Source organism: Cervus elaphus, chromosome 5 (genome assembly GCF_910594005.1).
Source record: "Cervus elaphus chromosome 5, mCerEla1.1, whole genome shotgun sequence".
Lineage (NCBI taxonomy): Eukaryota > Metazoa > Chordata > Mammalia > Artiodactyla > Cervidae > Cervus > Cervus elaphus.
Genome location: NC_057819.1, coordinates 109535682 through 109553481, shown reverse-complemented (window position 1 = coordinate 109553481; position 17800 = coordinate 109535682). Strand labels below are relative to the sequence as shown.

At 54.6% G+C, this 17800-nt stretch overlaps 2 protein-coding genes across 4 annotated transcripts; one reads left to right on the top strand and one right to left on the bottom strand.

Annotated features, from left to right (window-relative positions):
• Positions 1-6: 6 nt before the first annotated feature.
• ABI3 (ABI family member 3) lies at positions 7-9252 on the top strand. The gene is made up of 8 exons (XM_043904251.1): positions 7-138; positions 4405-4572; positions 5513-5689; positions 7144-7229; positions 7420-7515; positions 7676-7812; positions 8343-8480; positions 8786-9252. Exons 1-8 carry the CDS (start codon positions 22-24, stop codon positions 8947-8949), a joined length of 1083 nt encoding a protein of 360 aa, XP_043760186.1. The 5' UTR covers positions 7-21; the 3' UTR covers positions 8950-9252.
• PHOSPHO1 (phosphoethanolamine/phosphocholine phosphatase 1) lies at positions 2508-16680 on the bottom strand. Of its 3 annotated transcripts, XM_043904253.1 has the most exons (5): positions 16080-16680; positions 14899-14997; positions 13005-13115; positions 10498-11359; positions 2508-4120 (listed from the first exon to the last, which is right to left on the bottom strand). In XM_043904253.1, the coding sequence occupies exons 4-5, from the start codon at positions 11350-11352 to the stop codon at positions 4103-4105; spliced, it is 873 nt and encodes a 290-aa protein (XP_043760188.1). In that variant the 5' UTR covers positions 11353-11359; positions 13005-13115; positions 14899-14997; positions 16080-16680; the 3' UTR covers positions 2508-4102. The 3 variants fall into 3 exon arrangements, with proteins under 3 accessions (XP_043760188.1, XP_043760187.1, XP_043760190.1); XM_043904252.1 differs by lacking the exon at positions 2508-4120 and having other exon boundaries at positions 9592-11359; XM_043904255.1 differs by lacking the exon at positions 2508-4120 and having other exon boundaries at positions 9592-11238.
• Positions 16681-17800: the final 1120 nt, after the last annotated feature.

Below are 17800 nucleotides of genomic sequence, written 5' to 3'. Positions count from 1 at the left end.
GCCGGGCAGAGGCCGGGGGCCATGGCGGAGCTACAGCAGCTGCAGGAGTTTGAGATCCCCACGGGCCGGGAGGCCCTGAGGGGCAACCACAGCTCCCTGCTGCGAGTCGCAGACTACTGCGAGGACAACTACGTGCAGGTAAGCAGAGCGGGTGCAGCCCTGGCACCCCAGCCCCTCCAGGGGCCCAGAGCCCATCCTGACAGGTGCTTGGCCTGGGCGTTGGCTGAGCTATCCTCCCACTCCAGGTCGGCTTTATCCCAGACCCTAAAATTCTAGTGCGGACTCGTGCTCCCAGGCCCTCCTGTTTCCCAGAGCCTCAGAGATGCCCGGGGAAGGCAGTGTTACCCCGTCCTGCTATAGGCCTCACCCCAGGCTCCTCTCCTTCCGAGCCTCTCACTCAGATCCAGAGGCCTAAAGACTTGTCCTCATACACCTGTTGGTGCCATCATTCCATGTTCATGCTGGCTCTAGGTAAGACTTCAGAAGAACTTTCCAAACATTGTCTTGAACTTGAGATGGATGAGAGAAAACTCTGTCCCTGATATCTGAGGGAGAGCTGAGAGATGTCATACTATGTTGGATTAAAGAGATGGAGTTTGACTCAGAGGCAGGGGGATGGACAATATGACTGCATGCAGCAGACTACCAGCAAAATGCAAGGAGAGTGGCATTTTAGAACAGTTTTCTAAATTGTGGGGTTGTCCCAGGATAGAGAGTAGGTGCTTGGATGAACAGAAGAGGACAGCCTTTATAACGGCCTTGTAAGACAGTATCATTATTCCTGTTTCATAGATGAAGAGACAGCAGCTCAGGGAGGCAAGGTGACTTGTCCAAGGTCACATCACTTGGCAATGGCAGAGCTGGGCATCAGCCTAGCCTTCCTGACTTCTGAAGCTGAACCCTCTCCTCTCTGCCTTTCCCTCCCTGACATGCTGTATGAATTTAAGACAGTTTATTTGCATTTGCATTGGGACCTCCCAGGTACGTAGGAGTCAGTGTTGAAAAAAAATAAAAATAAAAGGAGAAAATGCTCATGAGAAAATTGCAGATTAAAGAGAGATAACGGTAACAGCAGTTAAAGTGCTTTGCACCTGAACTGCCTTCATCGCCCCCTTCAGTCCTCACCCCAGTCTGTGAGGTGAGGACCATTCCCACCTCACAACCAGGAGGCTGAGCTTCAGAAAGGTTAACTTACGTTCCCAGCGTCTCCAAGCTAATGGTAGAACCCGGATTTGAACAAGCAACTTTGACTCCAGAGCATTCCCCCCCAAGCCTCTAGTTGAAAATGCTACTCCCGCTGTAGATACTGAGTGACTGGGGGTGCTGCAACTGAGCTGGACTGTGGCTTATGAACGAGCTGCATTCCCCCAGCACTGGAAGGCAAGCTCCTCCCATGGACTAGGATGGAGGCTCTCCTTCCCATTCCTTCAACAACTTCTGCGCATCTCAAAGCACTTCTGGATGGGTTCTCATTTGCACACACGGTATGCACACAGAATTTGAGGTCAGAAAGGCCTGAGTCCAATTTCCAGCTCCTGGACATGGGGCAAATTTCCCTTGTGATTTTTTTTTTTTTTTTTTAGTTCTCCCACTTTATTGCTACCAACCCATCTCCCTCCACCCTTGTGCACACATGCTCAGTCATGTAATCCCATGGACTGCAGCCCGCCAGGCTCCTCTGTCCATGGACTTTTCCAGGCAAGAATACTGGAGTGGGTTGCCATTTCCTTCTCCACCTTGTGATTCTTATACCTTTTATCACAGTGGTTACATGGGTTAAACGTAATAATGTATTAGCACATTTAGCCCAATGTTTCTCCCTTAAGAAGGGCAGGATAAATGGCAGCTGTTACCATCATCATCATCTTTCATCAGATGGATGAAAGACAAATATAGATATTCAAAGTTAATTCTAGTGAGGTGAAGCAGCCCTTGCAAAAACCCTCAGGGCATCAGAAGCCCTGACCCAGGTCAGAATCCTTGGATTTCAGCTTCCTTCATGCAGAACACTAACTACTAGACCACAGAAGCAGTTACCTTTCCTGACTTCTCTGAGGATTTTCTGAGGAGCAAGTGCCTAGGAAGGATTTGGATGACTTCTCAAAGCTAGTCTTAAGTAAGACCTGGTTCCCACGACCTCCCCCGCTTCCTCGCACTGCCCCCTCCATCTCAAGCAGGTGTCAGGAAACCCTTGGGGAATGGGGGAGGACAGGCTGGGGTCAACTGCAGAGTTCTCTGTCAGGGTCCACTGAGTTTGTAGACAGGGTAATTTGCATGATGAATAAGCAGTCAGCCATGAAGATGGATCCCAGACCTTTGTTTCTCTAGACCTGACTTTGGGTCAAGACCAAAGCCAGGGGTCAGTAGGCATCCAGGCTCTGTACCCCCAGAGCTGGGTCCAAGCAGACATGTTTCCTGTTTGGACCGACAGGAAAAATCCAGTGATGAATTCCACATGCCAGTCCAGGGAGGGGCGAGTACAAGAGAGGCCAGCTCATACAGAGGAGTAGTCACTGCTCCATTTTGGGCCTTTATTTCCTCATCTACTAAAGGACAGTCTTGAACTAGAATTAGACCTGTTATTCTTTCTGGATTGATCTCTTTGCCTTTTCAAGGCACTCAGTTGTGTATGCTGATGAGATGTAAATTAGATGCAAACAAGCATTTCTTAGCCTCGATTGGAACAGAAAGGCATGGAGAAGCACCTGAGAGGAGAAGGTTCTGGGCCCACCTTTTGGTTCAAGTTTCATTTGGGCTACACTGGATGCTCCCAGGTCTCTTTGAGCACCCTGCTTAGATAGGTTCTAGGTCTGTTCTCCACTACAGGCCCTGGGGAACAACTGAGGGCCCTTAACAAGGAGACCTCAGGGTGCAGCCTTACTGATCAGTCTGCTGGCCTCTCCCCGGACTTGCCCTGGATTGGCCCCTACCCTCGTGTTCCAACTTGAGATGAGGAAGCTGCCTGGGGAACCAAATGACTAGAGAAGCAAACCCTCTTCAGTCTTCAGACACTCCCTGTCCACCCCACCACCACTGCCTGGAAGTGTGGCCCTAGCCAGCACCAGGCACAGTGCCGGGCATGCAGTAGGAAGATGCCCAGCAAGTGTTTGGGTTTGCATTCAACCCACTGATTAATTCACAAATGCATATTCATCAAGTTTCATCTGTATGTCGGGCACTAACTATTCCAGGATAGGATACAGAATAAAACAGATGAGCTCCCTGACCTTATAGTGCTTACATTCTAGTGTGTGTGGATGTGTGTGTGTGTGTGGAGGAATAGATAATAAAGTACATAGATAAAAAATTTCAGACGGTACTAAGTGCTATGAAGAAAACAGTAAATCTAATACAGAGTCAATACAGAGGTGGGCTGGGGGAGATCTTAGGGTGGTGAGGGCAAGTGTCTCTGTAGACCTGAAGAATAACAAGTGCAAAGGCCCTGAGGTACAAGCAATCTGAGCTTGATCAGGAACTGAGACCCAGTAGCCAATGTGGCTGGAGGACCATGAGTGAGAGGGAGAGAGGAAGGGGATGAAGGTGAGGAGAAAAACAGGAGCCAGCCTTGTGGGACCCTATATAGGCCGTGGTTATATAGGCTACACTTTCCTGGCGGCTCAGACAGTAAAGAGTCCGCCTGCAATGCGGGAGACCTGGGTTTGATCCCTGGGTCAGGAAGAGTCCCTGGAGAAGGGAATGGCAACCCACTCCAGTATTCTTGCCTGGAAAATTCCACAGACAGAGAAGCCTGGTGGGCTATAGTCCACGGGGTCACAAAGAGTTGGACACAACTGGGCAACTAACACTTTCACTATATAGGCTACAGTTAGAAGTTGCTTTATTCTACCCCTTCTGGGCTTCAGCTTCTTATCTATAAAATGGACCAAATTATTGGTTCCCAAACACCATCTTGCAGATCAGAGCTAAGCCAGGAGTTCAGGAATCACCTAAGGAGCTTTTAAAGGTACAGATTCACTGGCCGCATGCCCAGGGGATTCTGGTTAGAAGGTCTGGGATGAGGGCCTGAGGTTGGTTGGTCGGTTTTCAAGTCCAATAATAATCTCTTCCAGCTGGTGTTGACTTCCTCTTTCCTTTCTACTGTTCACCATTTTCCAGCCCCCTAAAAAAAAAAATCACCTCAGGAGGGTGGTAGGGCTAATCCTCAGTGTGACTATCTGAGAAGGGTATTTTTCCTCCCCTTGGATCCAGTCCCCAAGGCCACAGATTCACTTTCCTAACACCCCCTGAGTCCTTCTTACCACGTCATCCTTACAGAAACCTCCTCAAACATCTGACGGTAACCGCTTTCTCCCAACTCATCCCCCATCTTCTTCATACCCTATCCCATCCCAGCCCACCCAGCCAAGGACCCCATGGAACAAGCCAGGGCTGTGTGTATTTCAGGCCACCGACAAGCGAAAAGCGCTGGAGGAGACCATGGCTTTCACCACCCAGGCCCTGGCCAGCGTGGCCTACCAGGTGGGCAACCTGGCTGGACACACCCTGCGTATGCTGGACCTTCAGGCGGCTGCCCTGCGGCAGGTGGAAGCCCGCGTGAGCACACTGGGCCAGGTAAGAGCTGGGGAAAGGCTGCTCGCCTCAGCCCCTAACTCTTCAGCCCCACCCGGACATCTTCTGCAGCAAAAGTTCTTTCCTGCCTTCCTCCACATCCACAAACACCCACCTCTATCCCAGAAAGTTGGCACTTGCCAAGCTTTTTGAGCTTCCTTGCCTCTTCGGACCAGGAACTCCCCGATGGCAGAACTCTTTCTGAATTCCTTCCTACATGATAGAAAGCAAGCTCTCCCCATCACAGTGGCTACATAGCACAGAAACGAGGCAAATGGACCCTGTTTTCATCTAAACACAGGTGGTGACTTTATAAATATCCCAAAGTCAGGCTGATGGCTTGGCAAGGTCATTCTCAGCCCTGGAGGTACTGCCACCACCACACAGAGCCCCACCCCATCTCGCATATACACCCTCCTCCTTCCTTCCTGAATCCTTGGCCAAGGAATTACCCCATAAACCACACGCACAGAGCTACACATCAGCTTGGCCTGTGCATCACTCACATGTTCAGTGCGTGTCTTTTTCTCTCACCCCAGTGGACTGAAGTTTCCACCCTCTCAGAGATGTAGGTTTCTCCAAAGAACATTCCAAGAGGAAGCTGATTCGCTTATATTGTCCCCCAAGAGGGAGAGCTGGTTCAGCCTCGATTCTCAGCCACCTCCACGTTATCTCCCTCTGCTCCCAAACTGGCCCAGTCTCTTCCCAGCACCCCTTAAGGATGCTGTGTTTTCCCTGCTCAGCTAATAATAACCCTTGTTCTCTTCCACCGGAAGTTGCTCCAAAGTGGCTCCATCCTCTGCTGGCAACTCTTTACCCAAATGCTGTGCGACCTTAGGGACAAAATTCACTCTTTCTCTGCACCTCGCTCCCTCCCATGGCCTTTCCCCCTCCCCGAAGTCTTAAGGGAAAGAGCGCCATCACCTCCAACTTTGTCACACAGATGGTGAACATGCATATGGAGAAAGTGGCCCGAAGGGAGATCGGCACCTTAGCCACTGTCCAGCGGCTGCCCCCCGGCCAGAAAATCATCGCCCCTGAGAGCTTGCCTCACCTCACGCCCTACTACAGGAGACCCCTCAACTTCAGTTGCCTGGATGACATTGGCCATGGGATCAAGGTAGAGGGGCCCCTCCTCTTTCTCCACAGCACACACTCTGTTTTTTTAAGGCCACACCTCATGGGGATCTTGTTTCCCCAGTCCATGCTCCATGCAGTGGAGGCACAGAGCCCTAACCACTGGACCACCAGGGAAGTCCCCCCACCCTCTTCTGCCTCATGGCTCCCTTCTCTCTAGATCCTCAGTTCTCTTCCGGGACCATGTTCTTGTCCCACCCTGCAGCCCCTTTCCTTCCTCATTCCCTGAAGCCATCGCCCTAAGTGGCTCTGCTGCTCCCCATTGGGCCCCCTTATAGGAGAGGGGGCTCATCTTCTTCTTTCAAAATTCATCATGACCTTTCTCTTAATAACTGACCTTTACCCTTATCACAGGACTTGCTGAGAATGCCATCTGGGCTCACACATACACACTTGTAGGTGCAGGATGGGGGCGTGTGTGAAGGGGAAGAGCGGAGAGGGAGGATGTCAGGGCACATGAGAATGGTTCCCCAGCCACATGAGAACAGCAACTTCCTCTGTCTGGAGGTTTGAGGTCACTGTGCTGAAGTCACCCAGAGTTGCTGTTGGGTGGGGAGGGCGGGGGATGTAGGCACTCAAATGAGGACATGGTGAAGACGGGCATTTTCTTCTCAGCCCACCTCCTTCAGTGAGGTGGGAGAGGACACACCCTTAATCCCATTTTATCCATTCCTTGTCCCCACACTTCAACATTCCAGATTAGATTGGCTGCTCTCCTGTATCTAAATGGCCCCTTGATTTCCTTAACACACCATCTCCCCCAAAACAGAAAGCACACTCCCTCCTTCAGTCGCCAGGCCCTCTTAGCAGTGAGTTCTTCCTTTTATCCAACCTCAATTCTTTATGCCTGAGTTCAAGTCCCTTTTGTCTTATCCCTAGGGGAGGATAGCAGAGGACATCATTCCTCATGTACCCATTCTTGGGGAAACTCCATCACCAACTGAAGTGCTCTCTTGCACCTGAGTTCACAGCTTGTCACTTGTGCACTCTGTACATTCTGCTCCTCTCTGCCCTGAACTCCCCAAAGCCAGTTCCTCAGGCCCCCGAAAATGACAGCTGGGAGGTTTCTACCTCAACCTTTACCTCCTCAGCTGTGGGCTGGAGTTGGGGTTTCTCAGAGTTAAGGCCCACAAAGCTGAGTGCTCAGAGGCTTTGGGCGAGAGTGGGGCTCAGCTGCTGAGGCCCTGCAAGAGGAAGTGGCTGCAGACCCTGTCTGCCTGAGACTATGGCAGATTTAAGGCCCGGTCTGCCAAGAGCAAGACTGAGGGGGGTGGGGTGGGAGAGCAGGCTGGGAAGTGGAAGTCGGAACTTGCTCTCCGTCCTCCCCACTCTCCCAGTTCTCGTCTGCCCCTCCCCCATTTCCTCTCCGGGATGGAGGGGGGCTGCTGCAGGCCCCTATGGGTGTCAGCCCCCGCCCCCTGCTCCCCCACCCCGCAGGATCTGAGCAAGCAGCTGTCGCGGACCGGGACCTTGTCTCGTAAGAGCATCAAGGCGCCTGCTACTCCTGCCTCCGCCACCCTAGGGTGAGGTCTCCCCACAATCCTAACCTGTCCCCCTCCTTTCCTTCCCCTCAACCAGAAACTACTCCCCACCACCCGCTCCTTCAAGCCAGGAGCCAAACTTCCTCCTCCAACTGCCTCTTCTCCCCAAACCAACCCCTGCTCGCCTGATGCCGTCTCCCTCGACGTCTCCCCTCCTATCTCCCCACCCCAGGAGAGCGCCCCGGATCCCCGAGCCCGTGCAGGCCCCCGTGGTGCCCGACGGCAGACTCTCCGCGGCCTCCTCTGCCTCCTCCCTGGCCTCGGCTGGGTGAGCCCCACAGGTTTTAGGTTGGGGGTGGTCGTGAAGGTGGATTAAGACTGCGGACCACAAGGGCGGAGCTTGTGATTGAAGGGGCGGGGTCAGTTTGGGTACTGAGTTAGGAAGTGGTCCCCCAATTTAGCAAAGCCCCTTTCTCTCTGGTCTTCAGCAGCGCCGAAGGTGTCGGTGGGGTCTCCATGACCAAGGGGCAGGCAGTCCCCCCACCCCCACCCCCACCACCCCTTGCTGCCCCTGACTTCTTCCCGCTACCTCCTTCGTTGGAGAAACTGCCTCTGCCCCCACCGGGTAAGGAGCCCCGCCCCCTCCTCCTATCTCAGCGTTTGGGGTCGTTTTCTCACCTCTCGATATTTCCCACCCCATCTCACCCCAGTTGCATGCAACTGGGGCTATGTCAGTGGATACTTTGTCCAAGGTAGGAGTGACAGTAAGAAAGCAGAGGAAGCAAGCTAACATAATTTAGCCCCTGCTTTTTACCAAGTCAAAGCTTTTCATCCATTTTCTTGCTTAAATTTGACTGCTTAGAATCTTCACACTCCCATTCAGCAGATGAAGAAACAGCCTGTGAAGTTAAATTAAGTGACTTGCTCAAGGCTTGCCCAGCCAAGTGGCAGAGTCTGATCACCCTACACTGTCCAACACTGCTGTGTTTACTGAGCACCTGCTAGAGGCACTGTGGGAGGAGCAGGATGAACAAGGGCTGCAGGCAGGGAACATGGAATGGGTAGATCCTGGGGCTCTGCTCTCCAACAGGGAAGTTTCTTGGAGTGGATGGGGTTGCCTGTGTCACACTTGCAGCCTTTCTGCTTCTCTCCCAGCCCCAGAGCTGCCCATGCCCCTCGACCTGCCCCCTCCTCCACCCCTGGATATAGAGGATCTGGAGCTGCCACCTCCACCCCCACCGGGCTTTGGGTCCGAAGAGCCCAGCTGGGTCCCTGATGCATACTTGGAGAAAGGTACTTGAGTCCTGGGACTGAAGGACAACAGACTGTGGGGCCAGGTTCCCCCCACTCTTCTAGCCCAGAGCCATTCTCCCTTCCATTTGCAAAGGTGTGACTCTTATTCCCCCCACATACACCCACAGAGAAAAGCAGCTGGCCTGATATTGAGTATTAGCTCAGCTGGGGAGGAGCCCAGGGCTTAGTAGGAGGCTTCTCCTGCCCCAGCCCCCCTGGTGCTCCCTAGAGTGCAGTGTGGGCCCCAGCATCCCAGGCTGCAACAGGAGGCACATCTCATGGCACCCTCCCCTCTCTCCCTCCAGTGGTGACACTGTACCCATACACCCGCCAGAAGGACAACGAGCTCTCCTTCTCTGAGGGCACAGTTATCTGCATCACCCGCCGCTACTCTGATGGATGGTGTGAGGGTGTCTGCTCCGAGGGGTCTGGATTCTTCCCTGGGAACTATGTGGAGCCCATCAGCTGACAGCCTGGTCTCTGCAATGCTGATTCAAGCACTGCCTTGAGTAAGCCTGAGTCCCACACCAAAGCCAGCTTCACTCAAGACTGGACCAGGCTTGTACACCTCTGGGCTGTTAACTGTTGTCTGTCCCTTCCCCCCCATTGCAGTGGGCGGGGGTCCTGGGAGAGGTACCCAGAAGCCTGCTAGAGACAGGAAAGAACTGGAAACCAAGGTGTGTGGTGATCTTATCCACAGGGGACCCTTGGACCATGCAAGACAGGGTCTCCAGCTGCAGGTGCCAACTTGGAATAAAACTGGTGGCCTCTTGATGATTGCCCTGCAGGATGGGGGGCGGGGTGTGCCGAAAGATTGAAAGGTAACCTGGTTTTTAGGCTCCCGCTGAATGACTCACTTTGCCTGCCCTAAGCGGGAATATCTTCCATCTCCTCCCAGCTTGAGCCCTCTCCATGAGACCCTTGTGCTGCTCTGTGAAGACGCGGCACCCTGCTCTTTAGCCTGTTCCTTGCTTTATGCAGTCAGTCTTGGTTCCCCTAACTGGACACTCCTCCAAGAGTGGGGTCCAGCTCCCTCACTTAAGTGGGGCTTTCTGAGAGATCATCTCACCCTCATCCCTCAGACTGCGGCGCGAGAGATGTCAGTCACCTCTGCCCCTTTACCTTCTTTATAGCTCTGAAACACCAAAAGAGGAGGGGGTTGGGTTTCACTGGCTCTGCTTTTAAAACATCATGGCTTTCTGTTCCATACGGGAGGGGAGGGGTTCAGAGGGTCCAGTCGGCGGGGCGACTTTGGTTAAGTCCCTGGTTTCTTGCTGCATAGAAGAGGCTGGGGTGCGAGGAGGAGACGTCGTCGCGTTCTCTGAGGTCCCTGGCTGGCCGGACCCGAGCCCTGGACAGTGTGCTACCTCATTCCACCACCAGGAGGCGATTGTTCCCTCTGGGATTTCTTGCTGTGGGGACGCTGACAGCGTGCGTGGGGGGAGGCAGGAGTGTAGTGTAGGGTCACAGAAGGTAAAGCAAGACCTAGGCCTGAGACTGGCGTCGGTGGAGAGCACCATCTCTCCGCAGGGAGTCCGGGGCTGAAGGGGCGGGGGGAGGAATTTCAGGACCTGGGTCCCCCTGACAGAAGTCTAGGGGAAGGAAATCATGCGGCCCAAGGCAACAGTTAATGCAACACAGTGGGAGATGTTCCTTCTCTACCCTGCCAGGCAACCCCTTCCCCCCAGTTGGGAAGGGGCAAGATTTTTGGAAAACACTGCTGCCTGCTTGGGTCTGCGCACCACCCTGGTGGGGCCAAACTCTAGAATTCGCTTGCAGTGGAACTGGGGGAGACAGCCAAGCTGGGTTAACTGCATAGACGGGGACAGCTCCGAACTCTCTCCTCCAGCCCCCAAATGGACGAGCTCCGGATTCCGGAAACTCCCGGAGGGACCCACCAAAACGAAAGGGAAAGGGACTAATAAAACTAGGTTTGTCTTTCCCTGTCCCCAGCCCCCTTGGCCCCCTTCCCGCCGGGCGCCCCCTGCAGGCCGCGTCCTCAGCACGTCTTCAGCACCTGTTGCAGATGGAGGCGCACTTCGGTGGCATTTTCCCAGGGTACCACGCTGGCGCGGAAGGAGCTGGGCTCAGCCTTCTGTGCCTCCTGGATAAGGCGGTGCATGGGGTAGCCGCGGCGAGGGAAGGCCACATCGCCACCGGCCAGCAGCCCCATGGGACAGAAGTCGTTGGCGCCGTCGCCCACGTAGAAAAGGCGCTCGAAGTGCACGCCGTCGTGGGCCCGCTCGCGCAGGTAGTCGCTGAGCACCTTGTGCTTGCACATGTTGGCGGGGCAGCGCGCGCAGCTGTGTGAGTGGAAGGGCCGCAGCGCCAGCAGCCCCCGAGCGTCGGGCCCGGAAGGGTTGCTGAAGATGCGGCGGAACAGGCCTTGGTGGCCGGCGGCGCGCAGCGCGCTCTCCACGCCAAAGGTGTTGGCGTCTGAGATGAGAATAACCTCAAAGCAGGAACCTTGCTTGGCCACAAACTGCAGCAGTTCGCCCATGCCGGGCGACAGCGGGATGGACTCGTAGACCACGCGCAGGTCTCGCGGCCGCACGCCCTGGTCGCCCAAGTACTGGAAGACGCGCTGCATGTACTCGTTGTAGAAGCCCTCGCGGTAGGTGGCACGCAGGCTCTCCGGGAGCCGCTGGCCCGGCGCCGCGCGCACGATCGAGTCGTCGCTGTTTTCGTCCACGATAGTCTCATCAAAGTCGAAGGTCAGGAGGAAGCGCGGCGAGCCCTGCGCAGCCATCCCGCCGTCCTGGGAGCAGGGGGGAGAGGAGCAGGAGGAGGAGGGAGCAAGCGAGAGGGGGCGCGGCAGGAGCCGGCCCGGGAGAGGCAGGTTAGCGGGCCACGGCCAGAGATGCTGGCACATCGAAGACCTGAGGAGGACCCAAGGCTGGTTAAGCTGGTTAAGCAACGCCGGTGTCCCCACCCCTGCCTTCCCTGTCCACCCTCTTGCACTTCTGTGTTAACTGCTCTGGGGTTTATCCTCAGGGGACCATCCTCCTGAACCCTGAAGGGCTTCTTTGGCACCTTTCTTCTAATCTCATCTGGGGCCATGGGGGCTTAACCGAGGTTCAGGAGAGTGGAAGAGCAGCTTCCAAGGGGTCACTCCGTTGGGAAGGTTTCTGGACTAGACCATTCTAGAGACTTCCAGTGACCCCTTGGTGGTGGTGGACACAGGGAAGGTGGGAGGGACTCTCCACTCCTCTTCCCTAAGATAGTCAAGGGAAACCATTCATTCATTCATTCAACTGGAGCAGATTCGTCATTCCACTTTTCAGCCATGTAGAGCCAATGGCTTGTAGGACTGTGGTGGACAGTAGAAGCCAGGGAAGACTTGTTGGCACTACCCAAGGCATGTGGGCAATCAGTGCCAGGCCTGGAGAGTGAGGTGCCTGGGCTTCTGCATTGGCCAGAGAACTGGATTTTAGCTCTTGGAAGAACCAGGTAGGTGGATTGACCACCCCAAATCCAGGCAGGCTCTGTGAGCTGCTTCCAGCCAGGTGGCACTGGGCAGGGGTCCAAGGAGGGGACACAGCTTCTCTGGGGGAGTTTTAGGGCCCTGTGCTGACAGCTCATCACTAATCACTTGCCAATTCCCTGGGAAGAACTTGTCAGCGGATGGGGTTTCTGCCAGAGTCCGAAGCAAGCGGGCAGCAGGAGAAGCAGTGGGACTTGGGGAAGTAGGAGCCTCCCGCACCAGGCCACGACATACCTGGGAGATAGGTAAGGAAGAGGAAAGAGAGCAGCAGTGGCTGAGAAGGCAGAAGGAGAGGTGGGGGGGCATGGTTGGCGTGGAGGGGATGGGGAAGGAGTGGGGAAGAAGAGGGCCAGGAGGATGTCATGCTAGGGGAGCACAGGGCAGAGGGATAGGAAGAGTGGGGGTGGGGAGCTCCAGGAAGTCAAGACCTTGGGATGCTCATGTTAATGGGGGATAAGGGAGAGGATGCGGAGCAACATGGCAAGGGTGAGGGCATGAAGGCAAGCACGTGGACAGCAGAAGCCCTCTGCAGCTTGCCCCTGCCATGGAGGGATAGCAAGCAGAATGCACAGCTTCAGAGTATCATTGTGCTGTCTTTCTCCCCGTCAATCTTCCACTCCAATTAGTTGAGACGAAACCACTCCTCTTTCTGGTTTCTTCCTAACTCTCTTTCCAATATTCCTGTGATGTTTATGGCCTGGCACATCCTGTAAAATGGCGGTCCAAGGCTCCTAACTTCTGAGTTGGGATTTGAACCTGGCTATCTACCTCCCTAGCAGAATCGTCCCTTCAATTTCATGCCTACAGTCACTCTCTGGTCTCACCAACATCTATCTGAGTTTCAGTGGCCCAGGATTCCTGGAGTTGAGGATATAAAGCATCAGGGCCCCACGCTTGGAATGGAAGCTTCCAGGGATTAGTGGAGGCGCAATAGAGGTGAGAGCAGGCTTAAAAGAGGCTGGATAGGACGCCTCCCACCCCATGATGGGAACATGGAGCTGAGGCCTCATCCTAAGAGACCCCTGGAGGGACCCACTTACCCTAGACAGGCATCGGAGGCCAGCAACTGGAAAACACCCGCTCATTGTCAGTACATCACCCTGAGCACCACTTGTAGGGATTGTTGGCCTCCAGCTGTCGGTCCAGAGCTCCTGACAACCATACAAGGTCCATGTGAGGGTGCCCAGTCAGGTGGCTTTGTTTCCACCACTAACATCCACCTGATCCTGTCCCCTCTCCTGAGCCCCAGGAACCACTCAGTAAAAACAGCCCATCAAATAAGCTAAGGACCACAAGGCCCTTGCTAGGCATCCTCTTAACAATCCATCATGATGCTGGAAAGGTTACAGATATTACTGAAGACCTAGAAAGGGTAACCAACTTGTGCAACCATCACCCACTATATATGGCAGAGACAGATCTCAAAACCAGATCTCAGAGTCTGAGACCAGTGTTTTTTTCTCTATATGTTCATTGCCCCTTTCTTGTGTATGGTACATCATGGTTTACAAATCAGCTTCACTCATATTCTGTCCTTGCTCAACACAATTCCATGGATTCAGCAGATGAAAAGGACTCAAGAGATTAAATAACTTGCCTAAGGCTACCATGTTTCTATTGGGCAAAGCCTGGTTCATGAACACTTGGTCACAGCCTTTCCTGCCCTCTGTCCTCAAAAGGGAAGAGGGAGATGCCCAGGGCTGGGCATCCACTGCAGCTGGAGGGCTAGGACCCCTGGGTACCACAGGTGATCTAAGACTGCCTCACTCAATGGTGCTTCTAGAGACTGGCAGTCCGCCAAGAGTCAGGTTGATATTTCTGCCAGATTTTGCTATGTGACTTTGGGGACAGGATTTGGCTTCATGGGGGCTTCACCAATGCTGCTTCAAACCTACAACTCCCAGTTGCTCCCCTCCACCCTGGGTTTAAATGAGAAACTAGATGCAGCTGGGACACATCTGGACCACTACTGCCAGCCAGACTAGACAGAGGAAGGAGCAAACGTCTGGCTGGCTGCTGCCCTCTGGTGGTGAGAGTGGGTTGACACTGGGTACCCCTCTGACTTTGTCAAGGTGACTCTCCCCAGACCATCCCAGGACAGCAAGGAAAATCAACAGCTTCTCAAGAAAGAGACTGGGACTTTGCAGGAGCAGGGCACCAGTCAGAGGAAGGGCTCCCTCCCTCTTGAGGTACCCCATCTATCCCCACTCCCTGGCTACACATGGAATGTGGGTTTCAGCCTTTTCCCTAAGAATTTGTAGTCTAGGAATCTAGTTGTGGCCAAAGCTGAATGGGGCAGTGGGCAGAAAGATGGAAGGGATTGGGAGAGGAGACACAGGTCAAAAAAATGGGAGAGAAGGGGAGGGAGGCATGTGAGGTAAAGGGTGGGCATGTTTGGGGGGGTTAGAGGTGGGAGGGCTGTCCCCACGTCCCATCTAGATGGACTTTCAGCCTTCCAGAATCCTGGCTGATATCACATGTCCCCCAGGGGACAGGTGAGTCCAAAGAGGAAAGGTCAAAGGATGCCACACCCCTTGTAAAAGCAAACATGGACAGACACATGCCAGGCAGATATGAAGATAAAGGGTCTCCAGGAATCACACAGAGACCAGCTTTCATTGCTTTGCCCTTGGTTTTTTTTTTTTTTAATTTGGTGGAATAGTCTACTTGTTTTTAATCATGTTCAAAACTTCTTGCAAAAGTTAGGTTCTTTTCATCTAATACTACTATTCAGGGAAATTAGATAAACGTTTATTGTTGGTGAGTTGCCCTTGTTTGTTTTAGCCCCCAGAGCAGAAAGCCAGACAACCTGGATTTCTTCCCCTCGAAATTGAGAAGGCCATGCTGCAACCCCCACCCCCACCCCACAGTAGTCAGAGGCACCCCAGGCCCCACTGAAATCTGGCTCTTGGGACATTCAGAGAGGTCACTCACCTCTGGAAGCTTTCACCTGAGTGACTGAATCCTCTTGTGGTCACCAAATAGAGTCTCTCAGAGGAAAGGGGGACAGGACCTCTGAGCTTTTCCAGCTGGCTAGAGCAGAGGACAGAAGGGTTTCATTGGGCTGGCAGGGAGTCCATATTCTAGTTCTACCTAAAACCAGCATTTCCCCCACCGCCCCCCCCCCACACCGGCCCCTCGCACCCCTGCACCTTTTTACACAAGTGCTGTTATATCCATGGGAATAGGATGGGAGGACACCTTTAGGGTAGGGGAACAAAGTTTGAAAATTCCCATTAATGGATGGTTGGAGTCCAGAGGGCAGTGTTCCACAAGAAACTTCAGGATAAGGATGTGGCAGGGACAAGGATCCCAGAAATACTACAGTAACAAGTCCTCTGCTCAAGACCAGGTCTCCTAGTATCAATCACTAGAAATCACTTTCCACCACTAATTGGAATTCTCCCCCGCCCCCAGACAGCACTCCCAACTTCACCATGGTTTCTTCCTTGGTCCCTTCCTTCACCACTAGCAGTGAATAAGAAAAACAAAAGCCCAGAGGGGTCAAGCTAACATCCTGGGTCACACAGCATCAGAATCAGGATTAGAACTAGAACTCAAGGGTCTCTGCCGCCTCTTGGGAAAACTGCAGCCAGAACTTCCTCTATTGCCCTGGAGACTCCCCTGGGTTGTGAGCTTGTTGTCCTGACAGCTGGGTTGACGTCCTGGAGCTCCGATGCCAGTGAGAAAGATAGGACCAGGAGTCACCTCTGTGTTTCCCTGCCTGGGTAGACAAGCTAGGAGGGGATCTTCAGTGGGCAAGGAGGTGGCAGCTGCCGGTGGAGTCTGGGGAGAGATATTTTTAGAGGTGGCTGGAAAGCAGGCACTCTGGCACACCCCCAGCTGGCCGGTGCTTCGCTCCAGTGCGGGGCGGCGGGGGGGTGGGGGACAGTTCGGGAGCCCAGGGGACTCGTGGGTGGCGGGGAGCAAGGGAGCACGGATTCCTTCGCCTTGTCTGTGTCGGGAATGGAGCGATAGCCGGACACCTAGTCCCTTGGGTAGGAGAGGAACTCATTCCTCGGCTCCAGCGACTGCCCCACGGACACGCGCGTGAAGGAGCGCTCTCAGACCCAGCGCAGCCCCCACCCCACGCTGGGACCCCAGCCTTCCCCTACCTCGGCGAGTCCAGGACTCACGTGGGAAGCGGCGGCGGCAGAGGTCTGTCCCGGCTGAGTTTGGAGTGTGAAGAGTAGGGGGACACGGGCTAGCTGGGGTATTTGGGCTCAGGATGGAGCAAGGGGTGCTTACGGGAATTGGAGGGGATGCGGTGTCTTATCCACCCCCGGATTTCTGGGCTTCGGCTCTCACGAGTCCCTCCAGTCCGGAGGGGCCGTGGATGATGTGCGTCTGGGCCGTCCCCTCCACTTGCCCCCCATCCCCCCGGGCCGCCGCCGCGTCCCCTTTAAATACCCGGGAGCCGGAGCCGGAGCCGCGGCTGGCGCTGCGGCTGCCGCAGCACCGGAGCCCACCGCAGTCTCCGCACGTCACAAGCGGTTGTCCAATCACAGCGGCGTCGGAGCACATCAAAGGGGCGGGCCGCCGGTAGGCCACGCCTCCCGGCTGCTCCACAGGCTCCCGGAGCGCGAGCGAAGGTGGGATTGGGCGCCGCCGGGAACGGTAGGAGGGTGAAGATGTAGCGCATCCCTTCAGAGGAGCGTGGGTGGGGGGCACCCTCATTAGGGCCGCTGCTGGGCTCTACGTAAGTCCCGCCCACACACCTGGAGGTGCCAGGGCAGTGGACTTTCTCCACCCCCGCCTCCAGAGCTCTGATCCCCGGGACTTGCAAAAATGCGCCCCCACCTCCAGCCCTCATTCTGTTCTGCGCTCCTAAGCCCGAGGGTAGGCTTCGGTTGACCCCGCCCAGGAAAAGCAGTGCCTCTCCCGTGTGCTGAAAGCTGGGCTGGCTGGGTGCCCTCTGCCCTCCAGGCGGAGTCACTTCGCCCCGCTACTTGGGACCCTTGCCTCGGTTACAGGTTACAGAGGACTGCGGACTTGCCCGCTCTCCTATCCTGTATACACTGAGTTGGGGACCGGACTCTCTGCCCCTTTGCAAGTAGTGTTGTAAATAAAAACCCCGACTTTCTCCTCGCTTCCTGAGTCCTTTCCCAGCCACACCCGCTCCACCCTTATGCCCTCCCACCCTGATGGTGAGGAGTAGAGATCATGTTTAGAGAGGAAAGAAATTTACTGAGAACACCCTATGAACCCGGTATAGTACTAGGTCGCAGCACTTAACGGTTGAATGTTGACAGCAGGAGAAATTGAGTTCAAAACCCCGCACAGCTAACTCAGACGGGGTCACAAAGGGACTGTGTTAGCTAGGAAGAAGGTGGGCACCCCCGTGCCTGGCTCTAACTTCAGTCTTCCCTAGTCTCCCTGGCTCCACTCTTGGAAGAAGAGAAGGAGCAAATGCAAAGGGCCCGAGTCATCTGGGAGCTGGTAGGGCTGGGAAACAGAGGTAGCAGGGTCAGTCAGGGAGTACCCTCATCTCTGTGCCAGGGGCTAGGGGTACATTGATGAACAGGACAAATGTGTGCCATGCTTCCATATATACAAAAGGAAACAAACGCTTTAAAGCTGCAAACCTGACCCTTGAAACTCTTGCCAGTAACTCCCAGTGTCCCAGCTCCTTCAGCTGATTGGCTGCTTCACTTCATCTCACACCCCTGTTTTCACACCTCACCTTTTTCTCTTGCTCTCCTGTTGGGGCCCTCTCTTCCTCAGGACCACGCCCACCCCATTTGCTGAAGGAGCTCAGCCTGGACATCATCTCTTGCCCTGTTATGCATCCTGCAGCCCCTTTTATTATACTGACCACATGTGTACTAACAGAGCA

Bases quoted from the DNA above. Each gene is read 5' to 3' on its own strand.
- ABI3 (XM_043904251.1), top strand. From the start codon at position 22: ATGGCGGAGCTACAGCAGCTGCAGGAGTTTGAGATCCCCACGGGCCGG. The intron at 4,573-5,512 runs GTAAGAGCTGGG...TTTGTCACACAG, and splicing joins GCGTGAGCACACTGGGCCAG to ATGGTGAACATGCATATGGA. The intron at 7,813-8,342 runs GTAAGGAGCCCC...CTTCTCTCCCAG, and splicing joins ACTGCCTCTGCCCCCACCGG to CCCCAGAGCTGCCCATGCCC.
- PHOSPHO1 (XM_043904253.1), bottom strand. From the start codon at position 11,352: ATGTGCCAGCATCTCTGGCCGTGGCCCGCTAACCTGCCTCTCCCGGGC.